This window comes from Anomaloglossus baeobatrachus, chromosome 4 (assembly GCF_048569485.1).
Source record: "Anomaloglossus baeobatrachus isolate aAnoBae1 chromosome 4, aAnoBae1.hap1, whole genome shotgun sequence".
Classification (NCBI taxonomy): domain Eukaryota; kingdom Metazoa; phylum Chordata; class Amphibia; order Anura; family Aromobatidae; genus Anomaloglossus; species Anomaloglossus baeobatrachus.
The window spans coordinates 530,478,232-530,505,855 of record NC_134356.1 but is presented as its reverse complement, the minus strand read 5'-3'; the positions used below and the strand labels follow the sequence as shown (position 1 = coordinate 530,505,855).

Here is a 27,624-nt window from a genome sequence, read left to right as displayed (position 1 = left end):
GTACCTTGCGAGTCTCCCTTTTGCTGGGTCCCGGCTGTTTGGGGAACAGCTGGATGACATAATTAAGGAGGCTACTGGCGGGAAGAGTACTTCCTTGTCACAAACTAAAGCCAAGAAACCTGTCCAGGGCAGGAACCAATCGAGGTTTCGTTCCTTTCGTTCCTCTAACTGGTCATCCTCTAAGCCCTCGACCTCGTCCACTACCGCAGCCAAGGATCGTAAACCCAACTGGCGCGCAAAGCCGCGTCCTCAAAAGACCGGAGGAGCCGCTGCCACTAAGGCAGCCTCCTCTTGACTATCTGGCTGCGCCAGCAACGTCCTTGGTCGGTGGCAGGCTCTCCCACTTTGGCGACGTGTGGTTTCAACACGTCTCCGATCAGTGGGTGCGGGATATCATCTCCCACGGCTACAGGATAGAATTTTCTCCCAGCCCGCCAAACAGATTTTTTCTGTCCAACCCTCCCTGCTCCAAAGCCGCCGCCTTCTCTCAGGCCGTGGCATCCCTGCAGGCCAACAGTGTAATTGTGCCGGTTCCCGCCCGGGAACGGTTCAGCGGTTTCTACTCAAACCTCTTTCTAGTCCCCAAAAAGGACGGTTCCTTCCGGCCCATCCTGGATCTCAAGCTTCTCAACAAGCATGTTCAGGTGCGGCACTTTCGCATGGAATCTCTGAGATCGGTCATTGCCTCAATGACCCAAGGAGATTTTCTGGCATCCATCGACATCAGAGATGCCTATCTGCATGTGCCTATTGCGGTTTCACACCAGCGTTGGCTACGCTTTGCAATCGGCGAGGAACATTTCCAATTCGTGGCTCTCCCCTTCGGCTTAGCCACGGCCCCTCGAGTATTCACCAAGGTCATGGCAGCAGTGGTTGCGGTCCTGCACCTCCAGGGGTTGGCAGTGATTCCTTACCTGGACGACCTTCTAGTCAAGGCCTCATCCAGTGCAGACTGCCAGCGGAGTGTCTCTCTCACTCTCGCCACGCTAGTTCAGTTCGGGTGGCTTGTCAACCTGCCCAAGTCCACTCTGACCCCGACCCAGGTGCTTTTGTACCTAGGGATGCAAATCGAGACTCTGCCGGCACTTGTCAAGTTGCCCCTAGTCAAACAGCAGTCCCTTCGTCTGGCGGTGCGCTCTCTGCTGAGGCACCGCCGTCATTCCATCAGACACCTCATGCAGGTGCTGGGTCAGATGGTGGCGTCAATGGAAGCGGTTCCCTTTGCCCAGTTCCATCTGCGTCCCCTGCAGCTGGACATTCTCCGCTGTTGGGACAAGCGGATCTCTTCCTTGCACAGGCTGGTGGCTCTGTCGTCACAGACCAGGAGCTCCCTTCAGTGGTGGCTTCGGCTCCTCTCTCTGTCACAGGGACGCTCCTTCCTGACTCCGTCCTGGGTGATCCTCACCACGGATGCCAGCCTCTCCGGTTGGGGAGCAGTATTTCTCCATCACCGAGCACAGGGCACTTGGACTCCGTCCGAATCAGCCCTCTCGATCAATGTGCTGGAGATCAGAGCTGTGTTTCTAGCTCTCCTAGCCTTTCACCACCTGTTGGCGGGCAGGCACATTCGATTTCAGTCGGACAACGCGACAGCGGTTGCCTACATCAATCACCAGGGCGGGACTCACAGCCGTCTGGCGATGTTGGAGGTTCATCGAATCCTCCAGTGGACGGAGGACTCCAAGTCCACCATATCTGCAGTCCACATCCCAGGCGTGGAAAACTGTGAGGCCGATTACCTCAGCCGTCAAACCGTGGACGGCGGCGAGTTGGCCCTGCATCCGTCAGTGTTCAGATCAATCTGCCGCAAGTGGGGCACTCCGGAAGTGGATCTAATGGCATCCCGGCACAACAACAAGGTTCCGGTTTACGTGGCTCGCTCCCACGATCCTCAAGCCTTCGCAGCAGACGCACTGGTTCAAGATTGGTCTCAGTTCCGTCTGGCCTATGTGTTTCCCCCTCTAGCGCTGTTGCCCAGGGTTCTGCGCAAGATCAGAATGGAGGGCCGTCGAGTCATACTCATTGCTCCGGACTGGCCCAGGCGAGCTTGGTACCCAGACCTGCTCCGTCTGTCCGTAGAGGTGCCGTGGCATCTCCCGGACCGCCCAGACCTTCTCTCTCAAGGTCCGTTCTTCCGCCAGAATTCTGCGGCTCTCAGATTGACGGCGTGGCTTTTGAGTCCTGGATCCTGACGGCTTCAGGCATTCCCTCTGAGGTCATCTCCACCATGACTCAGGCTCGGAAGTCTTCTTCGGCCAAGATTTACCACAGGACTTGGAGGATTTTCCTGTCCTGGTGTCGCTCTTCCGACCATGCTCCTTGGCCGTTCTCCTTGCCGACCATCCTGTCTTTTCTACAGTCTGGTCTACAGCTAGGACTGTCCCTCAATTCCCTCAAGGGACAGGTGTCGGCTCTGTCGGTATTGTTCCAGCGGCGTATCGCCCGACTGGCCCAGGTGCGCACCTTCATGCAGGGCGCATCTCACATCATTCCTCCTTACCGGCGGCCCTTGGATCCCTGGGACCTTAATCTCGTCCTCACGGCCTTACAGAAACCCCCCTTTGAGCCTCTCAGGGAGGTTCCCTTGTTTAGACTTTCACAGAAAGTTGTTTTTCTAGTAGCCATAACTTCTCTCAGGAGAGTTTCTGATTTGGCTGCGCTCTCTTCGGAATCCCCCTTTTTGGTGTTTCACCAAGACAAGGTGGTTCTTCGTCCGACTCCGGACTTTCTCCCTAAGGTGGTGTCTCCTTTCCACCTTAACCAGGGCATTTCATTGCCTTCTCTTTGTCCGGCCCCTGTGCATCGCTTTGAGAAGGCGTTGCACTCCTTAGATTTGGTGCGTGCGCTCCGAATCTATGTGTCACGCACCGCCGTTTTTAGGCGGTGCACCTCACTTTTTGTGCTAACCACTGGTCAGCGCAAGGGTCTCGCTGCTTCTAAACCGACCCTAGCTCGTTGGATCAGGTCGGCTATCACCGATGCCTACCAGTGTTCTCAGGTGCCTCCCCCGCCAGGGATTAAGGCGCACTCGACCAGAGCTGTCGGTGCCTCCTGGGCTTTCAGGCACCAGGCTACGGCTCAGCAGGTTTGTCAGGCTGCCACGTGGTCCAGTCTGCACACTTTTTCGAAGCACTACCAAGTGCATGCTCATGCTTCGGCAGATGCGAGCTTGGGCAGACGCATTCTTCAGGCGGCTGTCGCCCATTTGTGAAGTTAGGTTTTGCCTACTTCTCAGTTGGTTTATTTCCCACCCATGGACTGCTTTGGAACGTCCCATGGTTTGGGTCTCCCATAAGGAACGATAAAGAAAAAGAGAATTTTGTTTACTTACCGTAAATTCTTTTTCTTATAGTTCCGACATGGGAGACCCAGCACCCTCCCTGTTGCCTGTTGGCAGTTTTTTGTTCCGTGTGTTTCACCGGCTGTTGTTAGTAGTCAGAGTTCCGGTTATTCCGAGTTTTACTCTATCTCTACTTATGGGTGGATGTCCTCCTTCAGCTTTTGCACTGAACTGGCTAGATTGTCATCCAGGGGGTGTATATAGCCCGGAGGGAGGAGCTACACGTTTGAGTGTAGTACTTTGTGTGTCCTCCGGAGGCAGAAGCTATACACCCATGGTTTGGGTCTCCCATGTCGGAACTATAAGAAAAAGAATTTACGGTAAGTAAACAAAATTCTCTTTTTTTTTTATTTTTCCGGGCTAGTTTTTTGCAGGACAAGATGTACTTTTTGAATGACACCATTCAATCTAACCTATATTGTACTGAAAGATGGGAGAAACAATTCCAAGTGCGGTGAAATTTTAAAAAGAAAAGTGCAATGGCACGTTTTTTTTATTTACCATGTTCACTATATCGTAATATTGACCTGGCATTATGATTGCCCAGACCAGTAGAGTTCGTAGATACGAAACATGTATAGTTTTGCTTTCATCTAAGGGGTGAAAAGAAATTCAGAAGTTTGTAAAAAAAAATTGTGCTTTTGGCGCCATTTTCCGAGACCTGTAGCAGTTTAATTTTTTGAGATCTGGGGCTCAGTGACTGCTTATTTTTTGCACCTTGAGCTGGCATTTTAAATTATCCATTTTTGTGTAGATGCGATATTTTGATCGCCTGTTATTGCATTTTAATGCAATGTTGTAGCAACCTAACAAAAGTAATTTGTGTTTTAAATTTTTTTTCTCACGATGCCATTTATCAATCAGATTAATTTATTTTATATTTTAAGACATTTCTGAACTTGTCAATACCAAATGTGTATTTTTTTATTATTGTTTTATTCTCAATAAGGGGGGGGTGTGATTTTTTTAATTTGCTTTTTTTTTTATCTTACTAGTCCCTAGGGATTTTATGCCTGCACACTCTGATCGCTTGTGCTGATCAAAGCAATCTGATCACTGAAATACTGTTCTCCTGTGAGTGCCAGCACTCTTCTGGCATTCACAGGAAGTGAGTCATCATCTGATAGCACGCTGTCATGACAATCCATTGGTGCCCTGTAATCGTGTCACGGGGAACAAGTCTGATACCCACCATAGCGCAATAGATCTTCCTGTCAGGGGTTAACAGGCCCATGCCCGTTAACTGCACATATCAGATCGGAACCCGCGGTAATCGAAGGGAGGCGACCTAGTAGGACTTCAGGTGCTTCACATGAACTAAAACCATGTGGAATGTGTTTTTCCCCACAAAAATGTTAAGTTACTGTTGTGAAAATGCAAAACAGGAGAAAATGCACCATACAATTTGTTGTGCAATTTCTACTGCATACACAGATACTTGATATGTGGTGGAAAACTACAGTTTGGGCGCATGACAGGGCTTGGAAAAGAAGGAGTGTCCTTTGAATTTTGGAGCGCAAAATTGCCTGGAATTGAGTGCAGACGCCATGTCACATTTGAAGATCCACAGACAAGCCAAAACAGCAGAAAACCCCCACAAGTGAGCTCATTCTGCAATGTATACCTCTCAAGGAATTCATCTTGGAGCCTAGTGAGCTATTTTAACCCTCAGGTGATTCACAGAATTGTATAACATTGAGCTGTGAAAATAAAAAAATTACCATTTTCTTTATCGTTCCTATGGGAGATCCAGACCATGGGTGTATAGCTACTGCCTCCGGAGGACACACAAAGTTACTACACTCAAAACGTGTAGCTCCTCCCTCCTAGCATATACACCCCCTGCTAGCCAGATCTAGCCAGTTTCATGCTTTGTGTCAGGAGGATCACACACACACATGCATCCTTTTTTGATTTTTCATTTTTTCTACAGATTTGGAAGAAAAGCGGGTCCACTGGCATGTCCCTTCACACCCCCCTGGCGGCGGTGCTGTTAAGGTTGATTCAGGGCAAGAGCCCTTCATGCCGCGCTCCTTCACCATCCCTTAGGGGCTCTGGCTTGAAGTTAGAGCCAACACGGTTCTCACTGCCTTGCAGGAGACCGGCCTCCATCCGCAGCCCTTTTGCAGGACCCTGCTGGACGGAGCACTGGACCCCCACCCCACCAGGGACTGGACCCTGCGTCTCAAAGCTAAGTATAGAGACGTTATTCAGAGGGTCCTTCTGCAATGTGGGGCACTTTATTGGGGGGACAGTGATTGACTTTGATAATGCTGCTTTTACTGTGTTTCCGGCCGGTTCCACGGTTTTTACTGTGTACCGCGCCGATGATGCCTGATTTTCGGCCGCATGCATAACTCTAGGCCCCGGCTTCAGCCGCGGCCTAGTTTTCGTTTCGTTCCCCTGCATGTCAGTCATGCAGGGGGACGCTGCAGCGCCACCCAACCGCCGCTCTGCACAGGGGAGGACACTCCTTGTTGGGAGAGGATTCCCTCCCCTGTACATCTTCTTAGCCCTCCGATTCCCGCTCCTGGGTTAACCCCCGCCCTCCCCCCTCACTCTAGCGCCATTTTCTCAGCGTTCTTAGTACGCTGATCGGCGCTGGCTGCTCTGCAGTGCAGAGGGAGTGGATATCTGGCTGGGGGTCCAGGCTTGGAACCTGGGGGGGCACTCACAATAGCGGCCTGATAAGTCACAACCTCTGGTTGTGCACTTTTTATACACTATCAGGGCATTCTGAAGGAGTTAATTCTTTATTTTAGAACCTCCTCCTCAGCAGCATGTCTCACTAGGAGCAAAGCTCCAAGGCTGTACACTACATGCTCTGCATGTAAGCTTATATTGCCTGAACCGGCCCATACTGTAATGGTTCTTATGTGGTGGTGCCTCAGCCTGGAGTCGCCCCAGGCTGAACCCCACCTCTGCAGCAGGTCTCACAGAGCGAGGCTGCAGGCTGTTTTTATTATCCACTGCTAGTGGGCTCGTACGGCGAGCTCATAACCACTGTGGCCCCTCAGCTTGGAGGCTCATTCATGGTCCCTCCAGCTGCTCCGGGTTCGGTGGCTGACCCCTGGGGGAATCTTTTTTCCAGGGGTCGGCTGTCCCGGCATCTGCTGAGCATGCAGCCCCCTTCACAGGGCGTTTTCTGCTTGCTCAGCAAAGCTCACAGACCCCGTCCTCCTGACAGGGAGACGCAGGGTCCCCTGTCCTCCCCGTCCCGCAGCTCCGATACGAGCTGACTCACTGGACGAGGAAGATGTCTCTATCAGGGGCTCGGACGCTGCTTTAGGTACTTTGATCCGTCCGTAGGTGACGCGGATGCGAATGATTGGATTGCGTCCATTATACTTGTATTGGACCTCCATCCGCCTGTATCAGGGGAGTATTCCCCGCTGGCAAAAGGCATCAGTATACCTTTAAGGAGTGTGTTCCTTAACCACTCCAGTTTTCAGGCCGCTGCGTCCAAGCCCGCAGCCTGTCCTGCAGATTCCACAGCGGGGTTCTGCTGCCTGTCTCCCCCTTCCATCAGAGGTGGTCAAGGAGTGTACTCATTCGCCAAGGGTGGCCACTCCGGTGTCTAGACTTTCAGCCCGGATAGTTGTATCAGTGGCTGACGGCACCTCTATAAGGATCCCACGGTACATTAATTTTGTACTGTACCTCAATCCGCCGGAGTTACCTTATCTAGGTGAACACAACGTGTGTTCCTTAAACCACTCCAGTTTTCAGGCCCCTGTGACCAGCCCAGGGTCCGCTCTGACAGTCGCTTCCCATGAAGCGTGTTTCCCCTGTCCACCAATGGTGGTCAAGAGGTGGGCTCATTCACCTCAGGTGGCTCAGCCCGGACCGTTATGTCAGTGGCTGATGGCTCCTCAGAGGAGATGCATTCCCTCACAGGGACTCTATGCCCAAGACGGTTGCCTGAACTTCCAGACTTCAGTCTTTTCATCCTCTGCCAAGTCTGCCATGCTGGACACCGCACGGCGGTGGTCTTGGCTACTTTCCTCGCTATCCGCAGGCTCCTGTGGCTTCGGAAATGGAAGGCAGAGGCCTCTATAGAGGGTCCTTACTGGGCTCCCCTTTGGTGGGACCAGTCTCTTCGGAACCAACTAGATGAAATTTAGGAAGCTCTCGGCGAGGAGAGTTCTTTCTTGCCACAAACCTAAACCAGGGAACCTGTCCAGGGCAGGAATCAGTTGAGGTTTCGGTGGTTTCCGTTCCTCCATCTGATCGTCCTCTAGCTCGGCCTAGGTTCATAGAACCAATTGGCTTGAAGCTGCGTCTTCAGAAGACCGCAGGAGATGCTGCCACTCAGTCAGCTTCCTCCGAGCTATCTAGCCGCCAACCTCCTCCTGGTCGGTGGCAGGCTCTCTCCACTTGGCAACGTATGGTTCTAACACGTCTCCGTTCAGTGGGGGCGGGATTATATCTCCCATGGCTACAGGATGGAATTCTGTCCACCCGCCAAACAGATTTTTTCTGTCACCTCCTCCCGGCTCCAAGGCTTCTCACAGGCCGTGCATTTCTTGCAGGCCAATGGAGTAATTGTACCGGTTCCCGACTGGGAACGGTTCTGAGATTTTTGTTTAAATCTATTTCCAGTCCCCGAACAGGGCGGTGCCTTCCGGCCTGGATCTTTAGCTTTTCAAGCATGGTCAGGTGTGGCGTTTTCACATGGAGTCTGTCTTGTTCCGTGTGTTTTTTTCACCGGACCAATCAAGAACCCAAGGAGATTCCCTAGCAGCCATCGGCATCAGAGATGCCTTTCTGCAGGGGTCAATCGCAGGTTCACACCAGCGTTGACTACGTTTTGCCATCAGAGTGGTCCAATTCGTGGCTCTTCCCTTGCGGTTAGCCACGGCCCATCGAGTATTCTCATGGGGCTGCTGTGATTAGGGTCCTGCACCCCTAAGGATTGGCAGTGATCGTTTGCCATGGACGGCCTTCTTCTCAGGGCTTCATCCAGTGCAGACTCTTAGCAGAGTACTTCGCTTACTCTCGCCACTCTAACCTATTCGGGTGGCTTGTCATTCTGTTCAAGTCCACTCTGACTTCGAACCAGAGGTTCTCAGGGACGCAATTCGAGACTCTGTCGGCTCTTGTGAAGCCGCTCTTAGTCGATCAGTAGTCCCTCCGCTGGCGGTCGACGTCGTTCTATCAGACACCAAATACAGGTGCTGGTCAGACGGTGGCGTCAATGGAAGCGATTCCTTGCCCGCCTGCGTCCTCTGAGACTGGAACACGCGAACTCCCTCCTTCCACGGTGTGGTGGCTTTGCCACTGACCGGGGGCTTGTTTGCAGTGGTGGTTTCGGCCACTCTGTCTCAGGGACGCTCCTTCCTGGCCCCGTCCCGGGTGATCCTCACCAGGGTGCTGGTCTTTCCGCCTTGGGAGCAGTATATCTCCACCGCGGAGCGCAGGGCGCTTGGACTCTGTCCGAATCAGCCCTCTAGATCAATGGGCTGGAAATCAGAGCTGTTTTCTAGCTCTCTAAGCCTTCACCATCTGTTGGCGGCTAGGCACATTCGAGTTCAGTCGAATAACGTGACAGCGTTTTCCTACGTCAACTTCCAGGGCGGGACACTCAGCCGCCTGGCAATCTTGGCGCCTCAACATTCTTCAGTGGACAAGGGACTCCTAGTCCACCGTATCCGCAGCCCACATCCTAGATGTCAAAACTGCGAGGCAGACTATTTCAGCTGTCCAACCGTGGTCCACAATCCTCAGGTTTTGCAGTAGACACACTGGTTCATGTTTGATCCAGCTTCGCCTCTACCTCTTGCCCAGAGGCCTGCGCAAGATCAGTAAAAAAAAAAAAAAAAAAAAAAGGGGACGTCGGGTCATTCTCTTACTCCAGACTGCCCCAGGCAGGCTTGGTATCCTGACCTGCTCCTTCTGTCCGTTGGGTTGCCATGGCATCTTCCGGACCGTCCAGACCTTTTCTCAAAGGTCCGTTTTTTTCCGTCAGAATTCTGCATTCTCAGATTGACGGCGTAGCTATTGAGTCCTGGATCTTAGCGACTTCTGGTATCCTTCCTGAAGTCATCTCCGCTATGACTCGAGCTCCAAGGTGTCCTTGGACCTTTTTAGCCTTGCCGACCCTCCTGTCCCTTCCACAGTCCGGTCTACAGCTAGGACTATCCCTCAATAACGGACAGGTCTCGGCTCTGTCAGTATGTGCCAGCGGCGTATCGTCCGGCTGGCTCCGGTGCGCTCCTTTAAGGGCGCGTCTCACATCATTCCGCCTTTCCGGCGGCCTATGGAACCCTGGGACCTTCATCCGGTCCTCCCGGTTCCCGGAAACCCCCCTTTGCGCCTCTTAGGGAGGTTTCTTTGTTTCATCTTTCACAGAAAGTAGTCTTTCTAGTGGCTATAATTTCCCGCCAGGGAGTTCTGGCTGCACTCTCTGAGTCACCCCCTTCTTTGGTCTTTTGCATCAAGACAAGGTGGTCTCCGTCCGACTCCGGACTTTTTTCCCTAAGGTGGTTACTGCTTCCACCTTATCCGGGGCAATTTTCCTGCCTTCCTTTTGTCCGGCTCCTGTTCATCGCTTTGAGGAAGCGTTGCATCTCCTGGATCTGGTGCGGGCGCCCCGGATCTATGTGTCTCGCACCGCCGTTATTAGGCGGTGCACCTCTCTCTCTCTGGTACTGACTGCTAGTCAACGTAGCGGTCTCAGTATCTAAGCCGACCCTGGTTCGTTGGCTTAGGTCGGCCATTTCCGAGGCCTACAAGGTACTCAAGTGCCTTCCCCGCCGGGGATCAGAGCACATTTGATCAGACCGGTCCGTGCCTTTTGGGCTTTCAGGCACCAGGCTACGGCTCAGTAGGTCTGTCAGACTGCAGCTCGAATTAGTCTGCGTACTTTTTCGAAGCTCTATCCAAGGCATGCTCTTGCTTTGGCAGACGCGGGCTTGGGCTGACGCATCTTTCAGGCGTCTGTCGCCCATTTATGAAGTTGGGTTTTCCTGCTTCTCAGTTGTCTGTTTATTCCCACCCATGGACTGCTTTAGGACGTCCCATGGTCTGGGTCTCCCATAGGAACGATAAAGAAAAAGAGAATTTTGTTACTTACCGTAAATTCTTTTTCTTATAGTTCCGTCATGGGAGACCCAGCACCCTCCCTATTGCCTGTTGGCAGGTTTCTTGTTCCGTGTGTCTTCACCGGCTGTTATTGTTGTAGACAGAGGTTCCGGTTCTTCCGGATTTTACTCTGTCTCTTCTTGTGGGTGGATGTCCTCCTTCAGCTTTTGCACTAAACTGGCTAGATCTGGCTAGCAGGGGGTGTATATGCTAGGAGGGAGGAGCTACACGTTTTGAGTGTAGTAACTTTGTGTGTCCTCCGGAGGCAGTAGCTATACACCCATGGTCTGGGTCTCCCATGACGGAACTATAAGAAAAAGAATTTACGGTAAGTAACAAAATTCTCTTTTTTTTCCCACTAAAACGTTAGTTTGTCCCCCAAGTTTGAATTTTCAAAAAGTGTAATAGGAGAACATGGACTGTACAATTTGTTACACAATTTCTCCTCAGTTCACCAATCCATATGTGGTCAAAAAGTACTTTTAAGGCACAGTGCAAAGCTCAGAAGTGAAGGACCACCATATTGGAGTTCAGATTTAGTTGGAATGGTTTGTGGGTGCCATGTCACATTGGCAGACCCGCCCCATAAGTGACCCCAGTTTAAAAACTACACCTCTCAAGGAGTTCATATAGAGGTGTAGTGTGCATTATGACACCATTCTCATGTACAGCACCATGGAGTTAATGGTGCTTTAGAAGTAAACAATAATAGGTGTCCCACATAATTTTGTGCCATTTGGGCGGTGAAGAAATAATTATTTCACTGAAATGCTGTTTGAGGCCTATGTTTTTCATTTTCATAAGGGCTAATAAGAAAAGGGCCACAGAGTTTGTGTGTAATTGTTCCTGTTAGGCTATGTGCGCACTTTGCGTCGAGGTAGTTACAGTTCTAAACGCATCCTCTGGCAGAAATGTTTTTTGCCAAAGTTGGCTTGCGTTTTTAGCGCGTTTTACATGCTTTTTCATTGGTTAAAGTCAGATGCGTTTTGATTACAAAGACACTACTAAATAAAGTTTTAAACATACAAACACTGAAAAAAGGAAAAAAAAAATAAAAACAAATGAAGGGAATTTTGTTTACTTACCGTAAATTCCTTTTCTTCTAGCTCCTATTGGGAGATCCAGACAATTGGGTGTATAGCTTCTGCCTCCGGAGGCCACACAAAGTATTACACTTTAAAAAGTGTAACCCCTCCCCTCTGCCTATACACCCTCCCGTGCATCACGGGCTCCTTAGTTTTGGTGCAAAAGCAGGAAGGAGGAAACTTATAAATTGGTCTAAGGTAAATTCAATCCGAAGGATGTTCGGAGAACTGAAAACCATGAACCAAAAGAACAATTCAACATGAACAACATGTGTACACAAAAGAACAAACAGCCCGAAGGGAACAGGGGCGGGTGCTGGGTCTCCCAATAGGAGCTAGAAGAAAAGGAATTTACGGTAAGTAAACAAAATTCCCTTCTTCTTTGTCACTCCATTGGGAGACCCAGACAATTGGGACGTTCAAAAGCAGTCCCTGGGTGGGTAAAAGAATACCTCGATAAAAAGAGCCGAAAACGACCCCCTCTTACAGGTGGGCAACCGCCGCCTGAAGGACTCGCCTACCTAGACTGGCGTCTGCCGAAGCATAGGTATGCACCTGATAGTGTTTCGTGAAAGTGTGCAGACTAGACCAGGTAGCTGCCTGACACACCTGCTGAGCCGTAGCCCGGTGCCGTAATGCCCCGGACGCACCCACGGCTCTGGTAGAATGGGCTTTCAGCCAAAAAGGAAGCGGAAGCCCAGAAGAACGGTAGGCTTCAAGAATCGGTTCCTTGATCCACCGAGCCAAGGTTGACTTGGAAGCCTGCGAACCCTTACGCTGGCCAGCGACAAGGACAAAGAGGGCATCTGAACGGTGCAGGGGCGCCGTGCGAGACACGTAGAGCCGGAGTGCTCTCACCAGATCCAATGAGTGCAAATCCTTTTCACATTGGTGAATTGGATTAGGGCAAAATGAAGGTAAGGAGATATCCTGATTGAGATGAAAAGGAGATACCACCTTAGGGAGAAATTCCGGAACAGGACGCAGAACCACCTTATCCTGGTGAAAAACCAGGAAGGGGGCTTTGCATGACAGCGCTGCCAGCTCTATGGGGAGATAAGGTATGCACACCAGTGACTATGTAAGGGGAATACATGGAATAGCAGAAACTGCTGTGTGAATACTGACTTGAAAAATCCAATAGCTATATGTAAAGTGAAAATGTGAAAAATGGAATCTGCATTACTGCCATGAACATATGAATCAAGAGAAATTTAGCTACTGAATTGATCAATGCAATAGAGCCCCAACACTACGCCAAAGTATTTCTCTACGTTGGGGTCCCTAGCTTGTGTGTGTCCTCTCATGCAGTTAAAAAACTTACCGTGTATGGGAAGCTGAGACCCAGGCTATATATGCGTATGATATGGATTGGCAATAGGTGTGGTTGGGGAGGGTTCACAAACGAAAAACAACTAACAAATAAGCCAGCTCCAACACTCTACGGAGCGATGTAACTGGCACTAGAAATGCCACCTTCTGCGAAAGACGTGATAAAGAGACATCCCGCAGCGGCTCGAAAGGTGGTTTCTGAAGAGCCGTTAGCACCCTGTTAAGGTCCCAGGGTTCCAGCGGACGCTTGTAAGGTGGGACTATGTGGCAAACTCCCTACAGGAACGTGCGGACCTGCGGAAGCCTGGCTAGACGCTTTGAAAAAATACGAATAGCGCCGATACTTGTCCCTTGAGAGAGCCGAGAGACAAACCCTTGTCCATTACGGATTGAAGGAATGAAAGAAAAGTGGGTAAGGCAAAGGGCCAGGGAGTAAAACCATTATCAGAGCACCAGGATAAGAAGATCCTCCAAGACCTGTGATAGATCTTGGCGGACGTTGGTTTCCTGGCCTGTCTCATAGTGGCAATGACATCTTGAGATAAACCTGAGGACGCTAGGAGCCAGGACTCAATGGCCACACAGTCAGGTTGAGGGCCGCAGAATTCAGATGGAAAAAACGGCCCTTGTGACAGCAAGTCTGGGCGGTCTGGGAGCGCCCACGGTTGACCCACCGTGAGTGGAGACCACAGCCCAGGTGGGGGGAGGAAGGATTTTCCCTGCGACAGAGAGTTGGGAAGGAGCCACCACTGAAGTGACATCTTGGTTGCAAGGGAAAGAGAGACGTTCCTGTCGAGGGAAGTCGACCTCCTGTCCCATTTGCGGAGAATGTCCCACTGGAGTGGCCGCAGATGGAATTGCGCGAAAGGCACTGCCTCCATCGCTGCCACCATCTTCCCCAGGAAGTGCATGAGGCGCCTCAAGGGGTGTGACTGACCCCGAAGAAGAGATTGCACCCCTGCCTGCAGCGAAAGCTGTTTGTCCAGCGGTAGCATGACTACTGCTGACTGAGTATGAAACTCCATCCCAAGGTACGTCAGTGATTGGGTTGGTGTCAACTTGGATTTTGGGAAGTTGATGATCCACCCGAACTGCTGGAGAGTCGCCAGAGCGACGGTCAGGCTGTTTTGACACGCCATCTGAGAGGGTGCCCTGACCAGAAGATCTTCTAAGTAGGGAATCACCGAGTGGCCCTGAGAGTGTAGGACCGCCACAGCAGATGCCATGACCTTGGTGAACACCCGTGGGGCTGTCGCCAGGCCGAAAGGCAATGCCACGAACTGAAGGTGTTCGTCCCCGATGGCGAAACGCAAAAAGCGTTGATGTTCGGGTGCGATCGGCACATGGAGATAAGCATCCTTGATGTCGATCGATGCTAGGAAGTCTCCTTGTGACATCGAAGCGATGACCGAGCGGAGAGATTCCATCCGAAACCGTCTGGTGTCTGTTGAGCAGTTTGAGGTCCAGAACGGGACGGAACGAGCCGTCCTTCTTTGGCACCACAAACAAGTTGGAGTAAAAGCCGCGACCATGTTCCCGGGGGGGACAGGGATCACAACTCCTTCTGTCTTCAGAGCGTTCACCGCCTGAAAAAGTGCATCGGCTCGCTCGGGGGGCGGAGAGGTTCTGAAGAAACGAGTCGGGGGACGAGAGCTGAACTCTATCCTGTAACCGTGAGACAGAATGACTCTCACCCATCGGTCTTGAACATGTGGCCACCAGGCGTCGCAAAAGCGGGAGAGCCTGCCACCGACCGAGGATGCGGTTCGGGGATGCCGAGAGTCATGAGGAGGCCGCCTTGGAAGCAGTGCCTCCTGCGGCCTTTTGGGGGCGTGACTTGGACCGCCACGCATAGGAGTTCCTCTGGCCTTTCTCCGGCCTGCTGGACGAAGAGGATTGGGGCTTGGCGGAGGGACGAAAGGACCGAAACCTCGATTTGTATTTTCCGTTGCTGAGGTCTCTTCGGTTTGGACTGGGGTAAGGAGGAGTCCTTTCCCTTGGATTCCTTAATAATCTCATCCAATCGTTCGCCAAACAAGCGGTCGCCAGAAAACGGCAAACCGGTTAAGAACCTCTTGGAAGCCGAGTCTGCCTTCCATTCGCGCAGCCACATGGCCCTGCGGACTGCCACAGAGTTAGCGGATGCCACCGCTGTACGGCTAGCAGAGTCTAGAACTGCGTTCATGGCATAGGAAGAAAAAGCTGACACCTGAGAAGTCAAAGACGCAACCTGCGGAGCAGAATTACGTGTGACCGCATTAATCTCAGCCAGACAAGCTGAGATAGCTTGGAGTGCCCACACGGCTGCAAAAGCCGGGGCAAAAGACGCGCCCGTGACTTCATAGATGGATTTCACCAGGAGCTCTATCTGCCTGTCAGTGGCATCCTTTAGTGATGAGCCATCTGCAACCGATACCACAGATCTAGCCGCCAATCTAGAGACTGGGGGATCCACCTTGGGACATTGAGCCCAACCCTTAACAACGTCAGAGGGGAAGGGGGAACGTGTGTCAGTAAGGCGCTTAGTAAAGCGCTTGTCCGGAACCGCTCTGGGCTTCTGGACAGCATCTCTGAAGTTAGAGTGATCGAAAAACGCACTCCGTGTACGTTTAGGGAACCGAAACTGGTGTTTCTCCTGCTGAGAAGCCGACTCCTCTACAGGTGGCGGCGGGGGAGATATATCTAACACCTGGTTGATGGACGAGATAAGGTCATTTACTATGGCGTCCCCTTCAGGTGTATCAAGATTGAGAGCAACGTCAGGGTCAGAGCCCTGAGCTGCGACGTCCGCCTCATCCTCCAGAGAGTCCTCAAGCTGAGACCCCGAGCAGCGTGAGGAAGTCGGGGAAGATTCCCAGCGAGCCCGCTTAGCCGGTCTGGGACTGTGGTCCGTGCAGGAGTCCTCCACGTGAGACCTAGGGGCCACCCCCGGGAGCACGCTGCGGCGCAGACCGAGAGGGGCCTGGAGGCGATGACCCAACAGTGCCCGGGGCCTGTGTAAGGACCGGTCTGGACTGCAAGGCTTCTAGTAGCTTGGCAGACCATTTGTCCATAGACTGAGCCATGGATTGTGAAAGCGACTCAGAGTTTCTCAGCAAAAACTGCAAACTCTGTCCCTGCCGCCTGGACAGGGGAAGCAGGAGGGTCTGCTTGAGCCGAGGGGCCCACTAGTGACCGAGGCTCCGGCTGAGCGAGTGCAACAGGGGTCGAGTATTGCTCACAGTGAGGGTAGGTGGAACCCGCAGGTAACATAGCCCCACAAGAGGTACAGGTTGCAAAAAAACCCTTTGCCTTAGCGCCCTTGCTCCTTGTGGACGACATGCTGTTGTCTCCTAGGAGAGTAATCACTGAGGGTATATAGCCAAAAGCAAACAACCCGGCCGAACAGAGAAAATATATATACAAATATATATATATATATATATATATATATATATATATATATATATATATATATATATATATATATACCTACTCCGGCACCCTAGGGGGACCAGCACCGGGTGACCGGTGTTCCACCAGATTCCCTGCCTTAGGTCTCCCAGAGCTCGTTCCTGAAATCCTCCACCGGCAGTATGTGTGTAAAAATGGCTGCCGGAGCTCTCAGGGTGGAGGGAGCCGTGGGCGGCGACTAGTAAAGTGCGGGAATCTGGGGCCCTACAGTGATCAGTGAGGGGGGGGGAGGAAACCTAAAGTATGCTCCAGCCCTCACTGCCGACGTCATTTCGACCGTCCCGCCCTTACCCCTGACTGGCAGGCCCGGGGGCGGGAGTTATGGTACTAGGCCGCAATGAAGCCGGGGACTAAATTTAATACCGCGGCCGACAAACAGGCGCGGTCGGCGCGGAAGTCCCGGTCTTCACAAACCAGCAGCTGCTGCAGCGTCTGTGAAACAAGCGCTCCATGCACCGTCCCCATGGGGACACAGAGTACCTTTAGATGCAGGGCCCTGTCCCTGAGAATAAATAGACTCCTGTCCGGCAGATTCCCACAGGGGCTGCGGAGGGAGCCCGGTCCCAGTGAATGGATGACCGGTTAGGATCCCACTTCTCCCAGAGCCTCTAAGGGATGGTGAAGGAAAACGGCATGTGGCTCCAGCCTCTGTACCCGCAATGGGTACCTCAACCTTAACAGCACCGCCGACTTAGTGGGGTGAGAAGGGAGCATGCCGGGGGCCCTGTGTGGGCCCTCTTTTCTTCCAACCGATAAAATCAGCAGCTGCTGCTGACTAAAATGGGGATGCATGAGTGGATGTGTGCCTCCTTCCACACAAAGCATAAAACTGAGGAGCCCGTGATGCACGGGAGGGTGTATAGGCAGAGGGGAAGGGTTACACTTTTTAAAGTGTAATACTTTGTGTGGCCTCCGGAGGCAGAAGCTATACACCCCAATTGTCTGGGTCTCCCAATGGAGCGACAAAGAAATAATGTTTAAAATCATAACGAAAATAGTTATATTTAATATAATTATAGCGGTTTGATATTTATGTCTAAAATAGCAATAAAACAGTAATTTTCATTAATTTAATTGTCAGACTGTGTGTGTGTGTAAAGGGACATATCATTCCATTATTTTGATGTCAAACGCATGCGTTTATTTAGTCCAAAACGCATGTTAACTGCATAAAAAAAGCACGTAAAACGCTAGGATTTTGAGAGGCTGCGTTTTGAAGTTTCTCATTGACTTTAATGATAGCAAAACGCAGCCCAAATGGCAAAAACAATTGACATGCTGCTTCTTTGAACGCAGAGCTTTTGCCCAAAATTATGCAAATTAAACACAGCGTTTTGAACTGCAAAGTGCGCACAAGAAATCCCTATTTCCCATAGGCATTGCTGGAAAATCAAAACGCATGCATTTTGGCATTAAAACGCTGCGGAAACGCAGGTAAAAACGCAAAGTGCGGACACAGCCTAATCGGGAACTACTTTTGAGGTACAATACAAAACTGAGGAGAGAAAGAGCACCTTATTGGACTTCAGAATTTGCTGGAATGGTTTGTGGGTGTCATGTCACATTGGCAGAGACCCTGAGATGCCAGAACAGCAGAACTCCCCTACAAATGACCCCCATTTTACAAACTGCACCCCTTAATGAATTCATATAGGGGTACAGTGTCAGAAAATGTTATACTATTGGTCAGTGAATAAAACATACATTTTTACTACTAAAATGTTGTTTTAACCCCAGATTTCCAATTTTCACAACTGCATTATACCTGTCAGTTATGCACTGACACAATCATTTTAGGCCTCCTGGCAGCAATCAGGATGAAGCTGGCATGAAATTTCAAGTTCTGCAGAAAATGTGCTACTTTTCAAAGAAATTTAGGCCAAAATTATGGAAAAATTTACTTGATGAAGGGCCAAAGTATCCAAGTCCCTTTTTGAAGCAGTGTGAGACGTAAAGCACATGCCTGGATTTTTCCCCTTCAAACTGTTATACTCAAGTGACACACTGGAGGACAAAGAGTAAAGTGCAAATATGTTTAATAAAGAGCCACACTTCTGACATCTAACATCGACATGGAGTTTTTTATATATTGATCACTTTCCTCTCTGTGCCACGACTAGGACATCTGAAGCAATATTGAATACTGTGTTATAATATATGTTTTCCCACCAATGTCATATTGGTTATATTTATTTACATTTCCGATATTGATCATGAAGTTATTATATATTGATTACCTCCCTCTTGTGCCACGACTGGGACATCTGAATTAATACTGAATATCCTTCTTACAGTATATGTTCTCCCTCAGTGTGACACTGTTGATATTCACTTAGCAACATTTTTTATCTTGATCATGAACATGGAATTAATGTATTATATATTGATCACCTCCCTCTTGTGCCACGACTGGGATATTTGTTGTAATATTGAATACTCTGCGTTATAGTATATGATCTCCCTTCAGTGTCACATTGTTTATATCTATTTATAATTTTGACCATGGAGTTAATATATTATACATTGATTACCTTCCTCCTTGTGCCACGACTGGGACACCTGAAGCAATACTGAATATTCTGCGTTATAGTATATGTCTTTCCATCAGTGTCACACTGTTTATATTTACTTATGTAGATTTCTGATATTTATCATGGACATTGAGTTATTATTATATATTGATCATCTCCCTCTTGTGCCACGACTGGGATATCTGAAGTAATACAGAATATTTTGCGTTATAGTACCGTGTTTCCCCGAAAGTAAGACAGTGTCTTACATTCTTTTTACCCCCAAAAGTGCCACTATGTCTTACTTTCGGGGTATGTCTTATATTGGAAAAAATCCCACAGCAATCGCAGCAAGTCTCCATGCAATGTACCGTATGGGGACTTGCCGCGATTGCGCCCTAAGTGTACCGCAAGTTAAGGAAACTTAACCACCAGCGGCTGCACATGAGGGCACTGAGGCTGCGTGATTTTGTATGTTGTCCATGGTCCTGATGGACCACGGACAACATTACTGCAACATTTCAACATTTCTCGGTAGCCGAGCGTTCAGCTGAGCGCCCGACCGCCGGCATGTGTCAGCTCTCAGCTGAGCGCTAAGCCGCCGGCATGTCAGGGCGCTCAGCTGAGCGCTCGGCCGCTGTAACTGTACTGTAAAGAAGAAAAAAAATAAATAAATAAATTTTTACTACGTCTTACTTTCGGGGTGCGTCTTACATTAGCCGACACCCCCCCCCCCCCACAAAACTTATCCTTACTTATCCTTGTCTTTCTATGCTCACTCTCGCTCCTCCTCCCCCCGTCGGCGCGGCTGCATCAGTGGCCTGCTGGCCCGGCTCTGTCGGCGTCATTATCGCCTGCACGGTTCGCGGGTGACGCTTCCCCGCTTTCCGCGCATGTGCGCTACCTCTAAGGGGCGTTGACAGCTGACGGCGCCGGGTATCAGCTGCGATTGGTCCAGTCGCGCTGACAGAGTGGGGGTGGAGCAGCTGGAGCGTGCGAGCGCCATGTATAAATACACATGGCTGCTTCATAGCGTTCCACCTCCCCCTGATGAAATGATCCTACAACTGAGATTGTGAAACATATACGTCGGGGCTCTCTCCAGGGGGTCTGCTCTGCTGTTTTTCAGGCCTGCTTTGTGCACTTTTGTGGGTATGTTTACTTAAATACATGAATAAGAGCCCAGACAGTTAAGTCTTTATACTCAATCTGACTGTTCATTGGCATCCATTTAGTACCCTTTTGGTGACTAAACCTGTATATTTGACTATAAGCTTTGACTTTGTTTGACTATTTTACGCTGTCATTGCAGAGTTTGCTTTTTACCAGCACCTGTATTAAGCATTGTTTACTAGTGAACTTGGATCCTATTTTAGTTTTATATACTGAATGTACTCTGAGGTAACAGGGATACACACTCTTATCATAGTACTTATCTAGTGCTGGTTCTTATCATCTGTCTACGTGTAACAATTGTCAAAACTTCACATCATGCTTTATATGTGTAGGATGCCTTGTCCATTTTATATGTATTAATTTCTGACCCAGCCTGTCAGTTTTCTCTTCTATTTGTGCCCCATATGTATTTGTATCTTGTACATTCATCTTGTATCTGCCGGCCTGTTTTGCCGCTGATCTTTTTGTGCCAGTTGCTCTTTATTAAACATATTTGCACTTTACTCTTTGTCCTCCAGTTTTTGTTTGATGTTTAGATTGTGCTAAGACAGGTGCCATGTTTTGGCTTTTCTGTTTTTCTCTCAATTTTTGGTCACTTTGTATACTAATTAAGTGACACACTCTTTCTGTTTTAGGGCTTTGCATACCATCATAATGTCATGACATTCTGTCGCTGATGTTTTCTAATGTAATTGTAAATGCCACTATTTTACATTAAACCCATCAATGATTGCCATGTTTTAAAATTAGATTTTTTTTGTTTTTAATTGGTTCATTCCTTAGGAACCTGAACTTAATGCGTCTCCTGGAAATGTAACACTTAACGCCTAATATATCAATCAGCTGTCTCCAAAACATTGATTTCTATACAGCAGCTTGCTATTCACTACCCTGTTAGTTCCTGAATGAGCTGCTCCTATCAGTCCTGCATAATCACAATCCTAGTGGCTAACAATTCTAATCAGGGCTCTCATTTTCCTGAGATGTGTGCTTGTCAAAATGCATTATCACAATATTTATATATAGAAATAAGTGTACACTTCAGAAGAAAACTGAGCAGAATTGTCAGGAGTGTCCGAAATCCCAGCGAACAGGAAGTAAGCTGTAAACTGTTTTCATTAAGGAGGTGGTTCACTACTTAGTTTTCCAAGCCACATTGATATAACGTTGAGAAACAAGGCTTCTCTCAAATACCTTGTGTTGGCAACAGTGACGGTGAGTGGTTCTATTGTGCTCCTCTCATCCCCAGCACGTGACTATCCCTGAGCTCAGTGACCTCTGAGATGCAGTGATGTCACGATGATGACACCACTGAGGCTGGCCCCAGTCTTCCTGAGTGACTGAGCTGTGCTCATCACAGCCCAGCATCGCTTCTGCTTGCGGCGCTCTGCAGTGAAGGAGAGAGCAGGGAGATGCTGGGCTTTGATGAGTGGTGAATCTCCGCCCACAGTCCAGTCACTCATGGAGACTGGGACTGGCCTCGGTGGTGTCAGGTCAGCTGGAAGTTGACTTCACATCACTGGATATCAGAGGTCACGGAACCCGGGGTCACATGATAGGGATGAGCAGACCACAATAGCACCGCTCACAGGCCCTATTACCAACACAAGATATTTGAGAGAAGCCTTGCTTCTCAACGTTATGTTGTTGTGGCCAGTAATGCTAACTAGTGAACCACCCCACTAAGGATGCAGAGCTTTGAGCTACTCAAGAGACCACTTGAGAATGCTATTTCTTAAATAAATTCTTGTAATATACACAAACATGGTCTTGATATGCTATAGAACTTTGTAAATAAATGCTTGCCAAGAATAACTTGACTATACCACACTTGCTTCCTTCCAGGAAAACCAATAGCCACCCACCCCAGAGCTGAATCAAATGCCAATTTGTATTTTCCCAGAAATTGGCTGTAATGTGTAACACATCCACTTAAAGTAAATAGTAAAAAGTACCCAGCTCCTATGAGGAAGACACCGTAACATTTTAGGTACACGATCTTGTTGCAGTTTTGTTATCCTCCAACTTAAGTAAAAAAGTAGATAATAGCTCTGTTACAATGACCTTGTCCATATTATGTTTTCTCTTCATTCCAGGTGTATGTTTGCTCACACGTTAGGGATGCAGGATTTGCCCCAGTCGGTAGCATTTTTCAGTGCAGTTGATATTGATCGATGTATGAGAAAAGAAGTGAATATGGATTGTAAAACTCCATCAAACCCAACTGGTGTAGAGCAGAGATATGGCATTCACCCAGGTACGTTGTGTATAGCATATATGAGTCTCTGTGGCATGTCATTATACCATATTTATTGTTTTAAAACAAACATTTATATAGAAATCAGTATAATACATTTCATACAACAACATTTAAGAAGATTGGCCTAAATCAAATTCGTCACAAGTCAATCCAACTTATCATTAGTGATCAGCCAGGTCATACAGCTAGTGCAAATAGTCAAGATGTGACTGATGGTGACCAGTCATCTCGATTGTCATTTTCTACTGCAGCTACTGACAAAACATCAGCCCTGTTTATCCTCCTCACTTTATGTTCTTGAATGGGAGTGAAACCCACTGAAACCAATGACAATCTAAAAGTAAAGAATTAAATACAGAATCATGTCTACTAGTCTACATATCATACTAGTTAAAAAAAAAAAAAAAAAAAAAAAGAATTTGAACCCAAACCACAAAGATACAGTTCAGAAGTAACAGCTATTAACTTAAGGTCACTTACATTTTGGGTGGAAGCCTTTGTTAGGTAAGCCTTTATATGTAGTCTATATGATCTATGATAAACTCTCCCCTATGATGTTGTAGCTTTACTTGGTATGACAAATACATTTTTAAATTTCAGGTGTTTCAACATTTACTATAGTTGGATACATTGAGGACTTTTCACCAGTTTTACCATGTTAAATTGGCCACATCGTGGAATAGTGGCTGCAGAACTGAATGAAACAGTTCTATTTGTTGCAGAGCTATTAGTTTGTAACATTTAAGTTATTATCACCTAAGGCTAGGTTCACATTTCCGTTGTTTTGCATCAGTCACATGCGTTGTACAACGGATGACAAAGAACAGAATTTTTCTCGGACTCCGTTGTGTGCGGGGTGGGTGGAGCCGAGCGGGGCCGTGGCGCTGAGGACGTCAGAGCCGCGGGGACTGCAGGGCTGGGGACAGGTGAGTGAGTGTGTGTGTGTGTGTATACATGCGGAGTGCTGGAGGGGGCAGAGCCGAGCGGGGAAGTGTCGGCCTCCCTGCACACATATCCAGGGTAAATATCGGGTAACTAAAAGCAAAGCACTTTTTGCTTGGTTACCCGATATTTACACTGGTTACCAGCGTACACCGCTTAGCGCTGGCTCCCTGCACACGTAACCAGTGTAAATATCGGGTAACTAACCAAAGCGCATTGCTTAGTAACCCGATGTGTATTTTGGTTACGTGTGCAGAGAGCCAGAGAGAGCATGCGCAGCGAAATCCTACCAATTGCGCTGCTCAAAAAACGTTACAGGCTGCGTTCCTTCCGCCCCACGGTCAGTCGTTCCACGACTGATCAGTCGGGCGGAGGGTGCAACGCAGCATCATCAGTCACAATCCCCCGCTCATACAAGTCTATGGGAACAACGGAATCCGCTAAACGGATTCCGTTGTTTACCAGAGCAGTGGATTGTGACTGATACAATTTAACGGAAGTGTGAACCTAGCCTAACGAGGGCATTAAGTATAACCAGTGATTTTGGGGGGATATGTACTAGGTCTCCTGAATTATGTTGAACTACTAGTAGGTGTCATGTAGGAGTGGTAGAACATTGGGGTGGGGAAACGCGCTCACACTTGCTTAGAACAGGTTTCGTGTATTGACAGTCTGAGCTATTCACTGGTCACATGGCAGATCTGTGTGTGATTTATAAAGTGATGGGATGAGAGCACTCAGTGTGGGGGGGAGAAGATACACCTGAGCCGACAGCAATGTTAAAGGAGAGCTGTAGCTAGCAGAAGTGTTTGTAATGACACAAAACTCAGCTGTCCCTCCCCTCACACTAACTGCCATGAAATGAAAATAGATGCATTATTAGTAATCATACTCAGCTCTGCAGTGAGAGCAAAAGGCTCTGTCATTACAGAAATTCTGTTATACAGGGGAAATAAAAATCCCACACCTGTACAACGTCTTCTGGTTATGATTGGTCAACTTCATACAGGGGAATAATTTCTGGTAACGCCCTGTTGATTTTATCAAATCAGAATCTAAATTTTACATGCTAATATCTTCGCAATGGAGGATAGATTACGTATAAAAAAAAAAAAAGTTGGTCAGCACTGCAACCTCTTTTCTATCATGTAGTTTAACATGCTAAAACTGGGAAAAGGTCATCTTAATGACATTTATTAAGCTGCAATTTTTCTATTTTAATCTTGTAAAACATACACTGCTTTATACCTTACATTTCATTAGTCTGCCTACTTTGCTGTACTAACATTGTGCTTTACTTGGTAGGTGAGGCGTTGGATATCTATGAATTACTTAAAGTGACCAGTGGTGTTTTGGAGAAAGGCAGCTGATCCGTCTATACCTGCACATCAGTATTGTCCACTCCCAACTCCCATGGAGTTCCAATTTATTCATGACTTTCATGAAGCAAAATATACAGTTCATTTATATTGCACTAAATAGTGAAAAACTGTAAATAAAGCTGTGCAATTACTTCTTCCTCCTTTTCGTCTTTGGTTCTTGACTTTTATTTTGTTCTGACACAGACTGGGAATGGAAGAAAAGTATTATAAATGCATTTCAATTTCTAGTAATACAAGAAAAACCATAACAGACAAGTATCCAACCATGTCTAATGTTCAAAGTAGATTCATTGGTGACTACTAGGTGCCAGCTAAGGTAAACCGAATGAACACATGGCACAGACCTGCTCATTGTTCTCCTCCTCGGATCCCTTTTCTTGCATAGCCGCATCCAGGCTCGCTGTATTGATCTTGAAGTCTCTGGAAGTGCTGAGCTTCATGTACTGCATCAGATTAACCTGACATGGCAGAAAAGTATCATCAAATCTGCACTACATAGCTATAGGTTCTTTATAAGCTTTAAAAAGTGTCACACCTTTGACTTTTTAGATAATTTTATAAGAAACTCCTCATATTTCTCAATAGCAAAGACTAAATTTGGGATTGGCTTGGTGTCTCTAAGGAGTTTTGCCTGAAAGAAAAAAAAAGTATAATAAATTACATGATGTATACACTGGGAAACTTGGTACCGGTGTATGAGAAAGCTATTTCACTATTAGCAATTTCAAAACCTAATAGCTACCAGTAGGTAGCACTAGATCGCTTTCCTCCAGGAAGCAAAATAGTGATTTGCAGAGTTCTCCACATGGAGAACCAGTATTGGGCTGTGTGCGATCTGCCTCGCACACAAAAGGTCCACTTCAGAGTGCAGCTAAAAAGCTCCATTCTGAAGCGCCTGGTGTCTGCAGAATTTGTGCGCTCTGCATGCTGCCTCTCCCTATAGACAGCATGCAAAGCGCACGAAAGAAGTGACATGTCACTTCTTAGAACGCACGCTTCAGGCATCAGCCGAATCGCTGCGTTCTAGTACACCACGTGCGTACGTCTCATGCACAATCTTCATAGATTGTGCTGGGGACGCAGGACGCATGCAGTTACGCTGCGGTGCAGAACGCAGCGTAACTGCATGCAATACGCATACGTGCGCACATTGACTCAGCCCTGGGGGTAAGGCTAATGGAAATTTAATTTTCTGCATAGAAAATGGGAGAAGCAATCATATCAGAAATGGGCAATCCATCCACTTCCTCTGCTTCCCAAAAGCAAGTACCATACCGATGAAAGTGCTGCACCATCCTCCTTTTTTTTCTTTTCTCCAGAAATACTTTCACTTTGGATAGTCTGCAATACAAGAAGATAACGATTTATGCTACAACATATGTGTCAAATACATTTCCAATAGTTCGGTCAGCTCTCTGTTTTCTCTATGGGAGAACCGCTGTTAGGGTACAGTCACACTTTAGCGACGCTCCAGCGATCCCACCTGGTCAGGGTCGCTGGTGAGCTGTCAATCAGGCAGATCTCACCAGCCCCCAGCGACGCGTGGAAGCGATGCTGCGCTTGGTAACGAAGGTAAATATCTGGTAACCAAGCAAAGCATTCGCTTGGTTACCCGATATTACCTTGGTTACCAGCACACACTGCTTAGCGCTGGCTCCCTGCACTCCTAGCCAGAGTACACATCGGGTTAATAAGCAAACAGCTGTGCTTATTTACCAAATGTGTACTCCGGCTACGTGTGCAGGGAGCCAGCACTGGCAGCCTGAGAGCGGCGTACACTAGTAACAAAGGTAAATATCGGGTAACCAAGCACAGCGCTTCGCTTGGTTACCCGATATTTACCTTGGTTACAGCTTACCACAGGCTGCCAGAAGCCGGCTCCCCGCTCCCTGCACATTCAGATCGTTGCTCTCTCGCTGTCAAACACAGCGATGTGTGCTTCACAGCGGGAGAGGAACGTCCAAAAAATGAACCAGCACTGTGTGTAACGAGCAGCGATCTCACAGCAGGGGCCAGATCGCTGCTCAGTGTCACACACAGCGAGATCGCTAATGAGGTCACTGGTGCGTCACAAAAACCGTGACTCAGCAGCGATCTCGCTATGTGAGAAGTACCCCTTAGACACATCTGGTGGCGGCTTATCTCTGGAAGAACAAAAGGGATCAGCAGTCCAAAACTAGGACATGCCGGACTCTTGACTACCCCAACAATTAATTGTCTGGAGTGCCCATATACTGTACATTATTCTGTTTACATTAGTGTAATGTGTATGGTGGGCTTCACCCTTTGCTCAATTGATGTAAGACTGCCCAACTATATTTCACCAACATATGCATGGAAAAGTGAAGCATGGCTACAAAATAGAAAAATCAGATGTGTGTTTAATGGTGATAAATGGATATGAGTGATGAGTGATTTCAGGCTGTGTGCGGCTCTATGGAATATGTGGTACTATGAAAATATTGGGAAATATAAGTGCAGCATATTACAGCTCTAATTCTACTAATGTAGACAGCACACAATGTTTATCCACTAATGGCCTGAAGAATACACAGGACACAAGAAACAAATTTTCTGGAAACATGCTAGAATTTTCTATAAGGCCCCTTTCAGATATCCGTCTTTCCGGTACGTGTGACATCCGTTTTTAACACAGATGCCACACATACCCATGTTATTCTATGGTGTTACACACATGTCTCAGTATACGTGTGGGGCCACATGGTCAGTGTGAAAACATGGGACATGTCTGTTTTTTTTTCTCCGGCAGCACGGATATGACGTATCGCATACTGATGTGATCCGTGTGACACATACCGGAGAAAACACGGGTCTCTGAAATAAAAAGGCTTTCTGTATTCACATGTATCCAGTGCTGTTTTCTTCGGCTCTGCTGTATCCTGCTCATTCCCCCCGCTCATTATATTCATTGATTATTCACTGCACTGTGGACCTGGAAGCCGTAACATCGCGGGGAACAGCTGAGTATTCAGCAAGCAACCACTGTGTGTGCTATGACATCCAGGAGGTCATTGGAGTTCCCAATGAACCCGTGAAGTCA

At 48.3% G+C, this 27,624-nt stretch overlaps 2 protein-coding genes across 5 annotated transcripts in view; one reads left to right on the top strand and one right to left on the bottom strand.

The window, feature by feature from the left end:
- POLG (DNA polymerase gamma, catalytic subunit) overlaps positions 1 to 24,698 on the top strand; it is a 217,455-nt gene extending 192,757 nt beyond the window's left edge. For 2 of the 4 annotated variants that reach the window (XM_075345933.1, XM_075345936.1), the window contains 2 exons: positions 22,076 to 22,236; positions 24,487 to 24,698. In XM_075345933.1, the coding sequence (XP_075202048.1) occupies positions 22,076 to 22,236; positions 24,487 to 24,551 (226 nt within the window). In that variant the 3' untranslated portion in view covers positions 24,552 to 24,698. Of the gene's footprint in view, positions 1 to 21,824; positions 21,929 to 22,075; positions 22,237 to 24,486 lie in introns of those variants that run through there. The other 2 variants (XM_075345935.1, XM_075345934.1) reach the window with 2 other exon arrangements.
- FANCI (FA complementation group I) overlaps positions 22,292 to 27,624 on the bottom strand; it is a 171,030-nt gene continuing 165,697 nt past the window's right edge. The window contains exons 35-38 of the mRNA XM_075345932.1: positions 25,839 to 25,904; positions 25,099 to 25,194; positions 24,908 to 25,021; positions 22,292 to 24,747 (exon numbers count right to left, since the gene is read on the bottom strand). Coding sequence (XP_075202047.1) covers positions 24,691 to 24,747; positions 24,908 to 25,021; positions 25,099 to 25,194; positions 25,839 to 25,904 — 333 coding nt within the window. The 3' untranslated portion in view covers positions 22,292 to 24,690. The remainder of the gene's footprint in view (positions 24,748 to 24,907; positions 25,022 to 25,098; positions 25,195 to 25,838; positions 25,905 to 27,624) is intronic.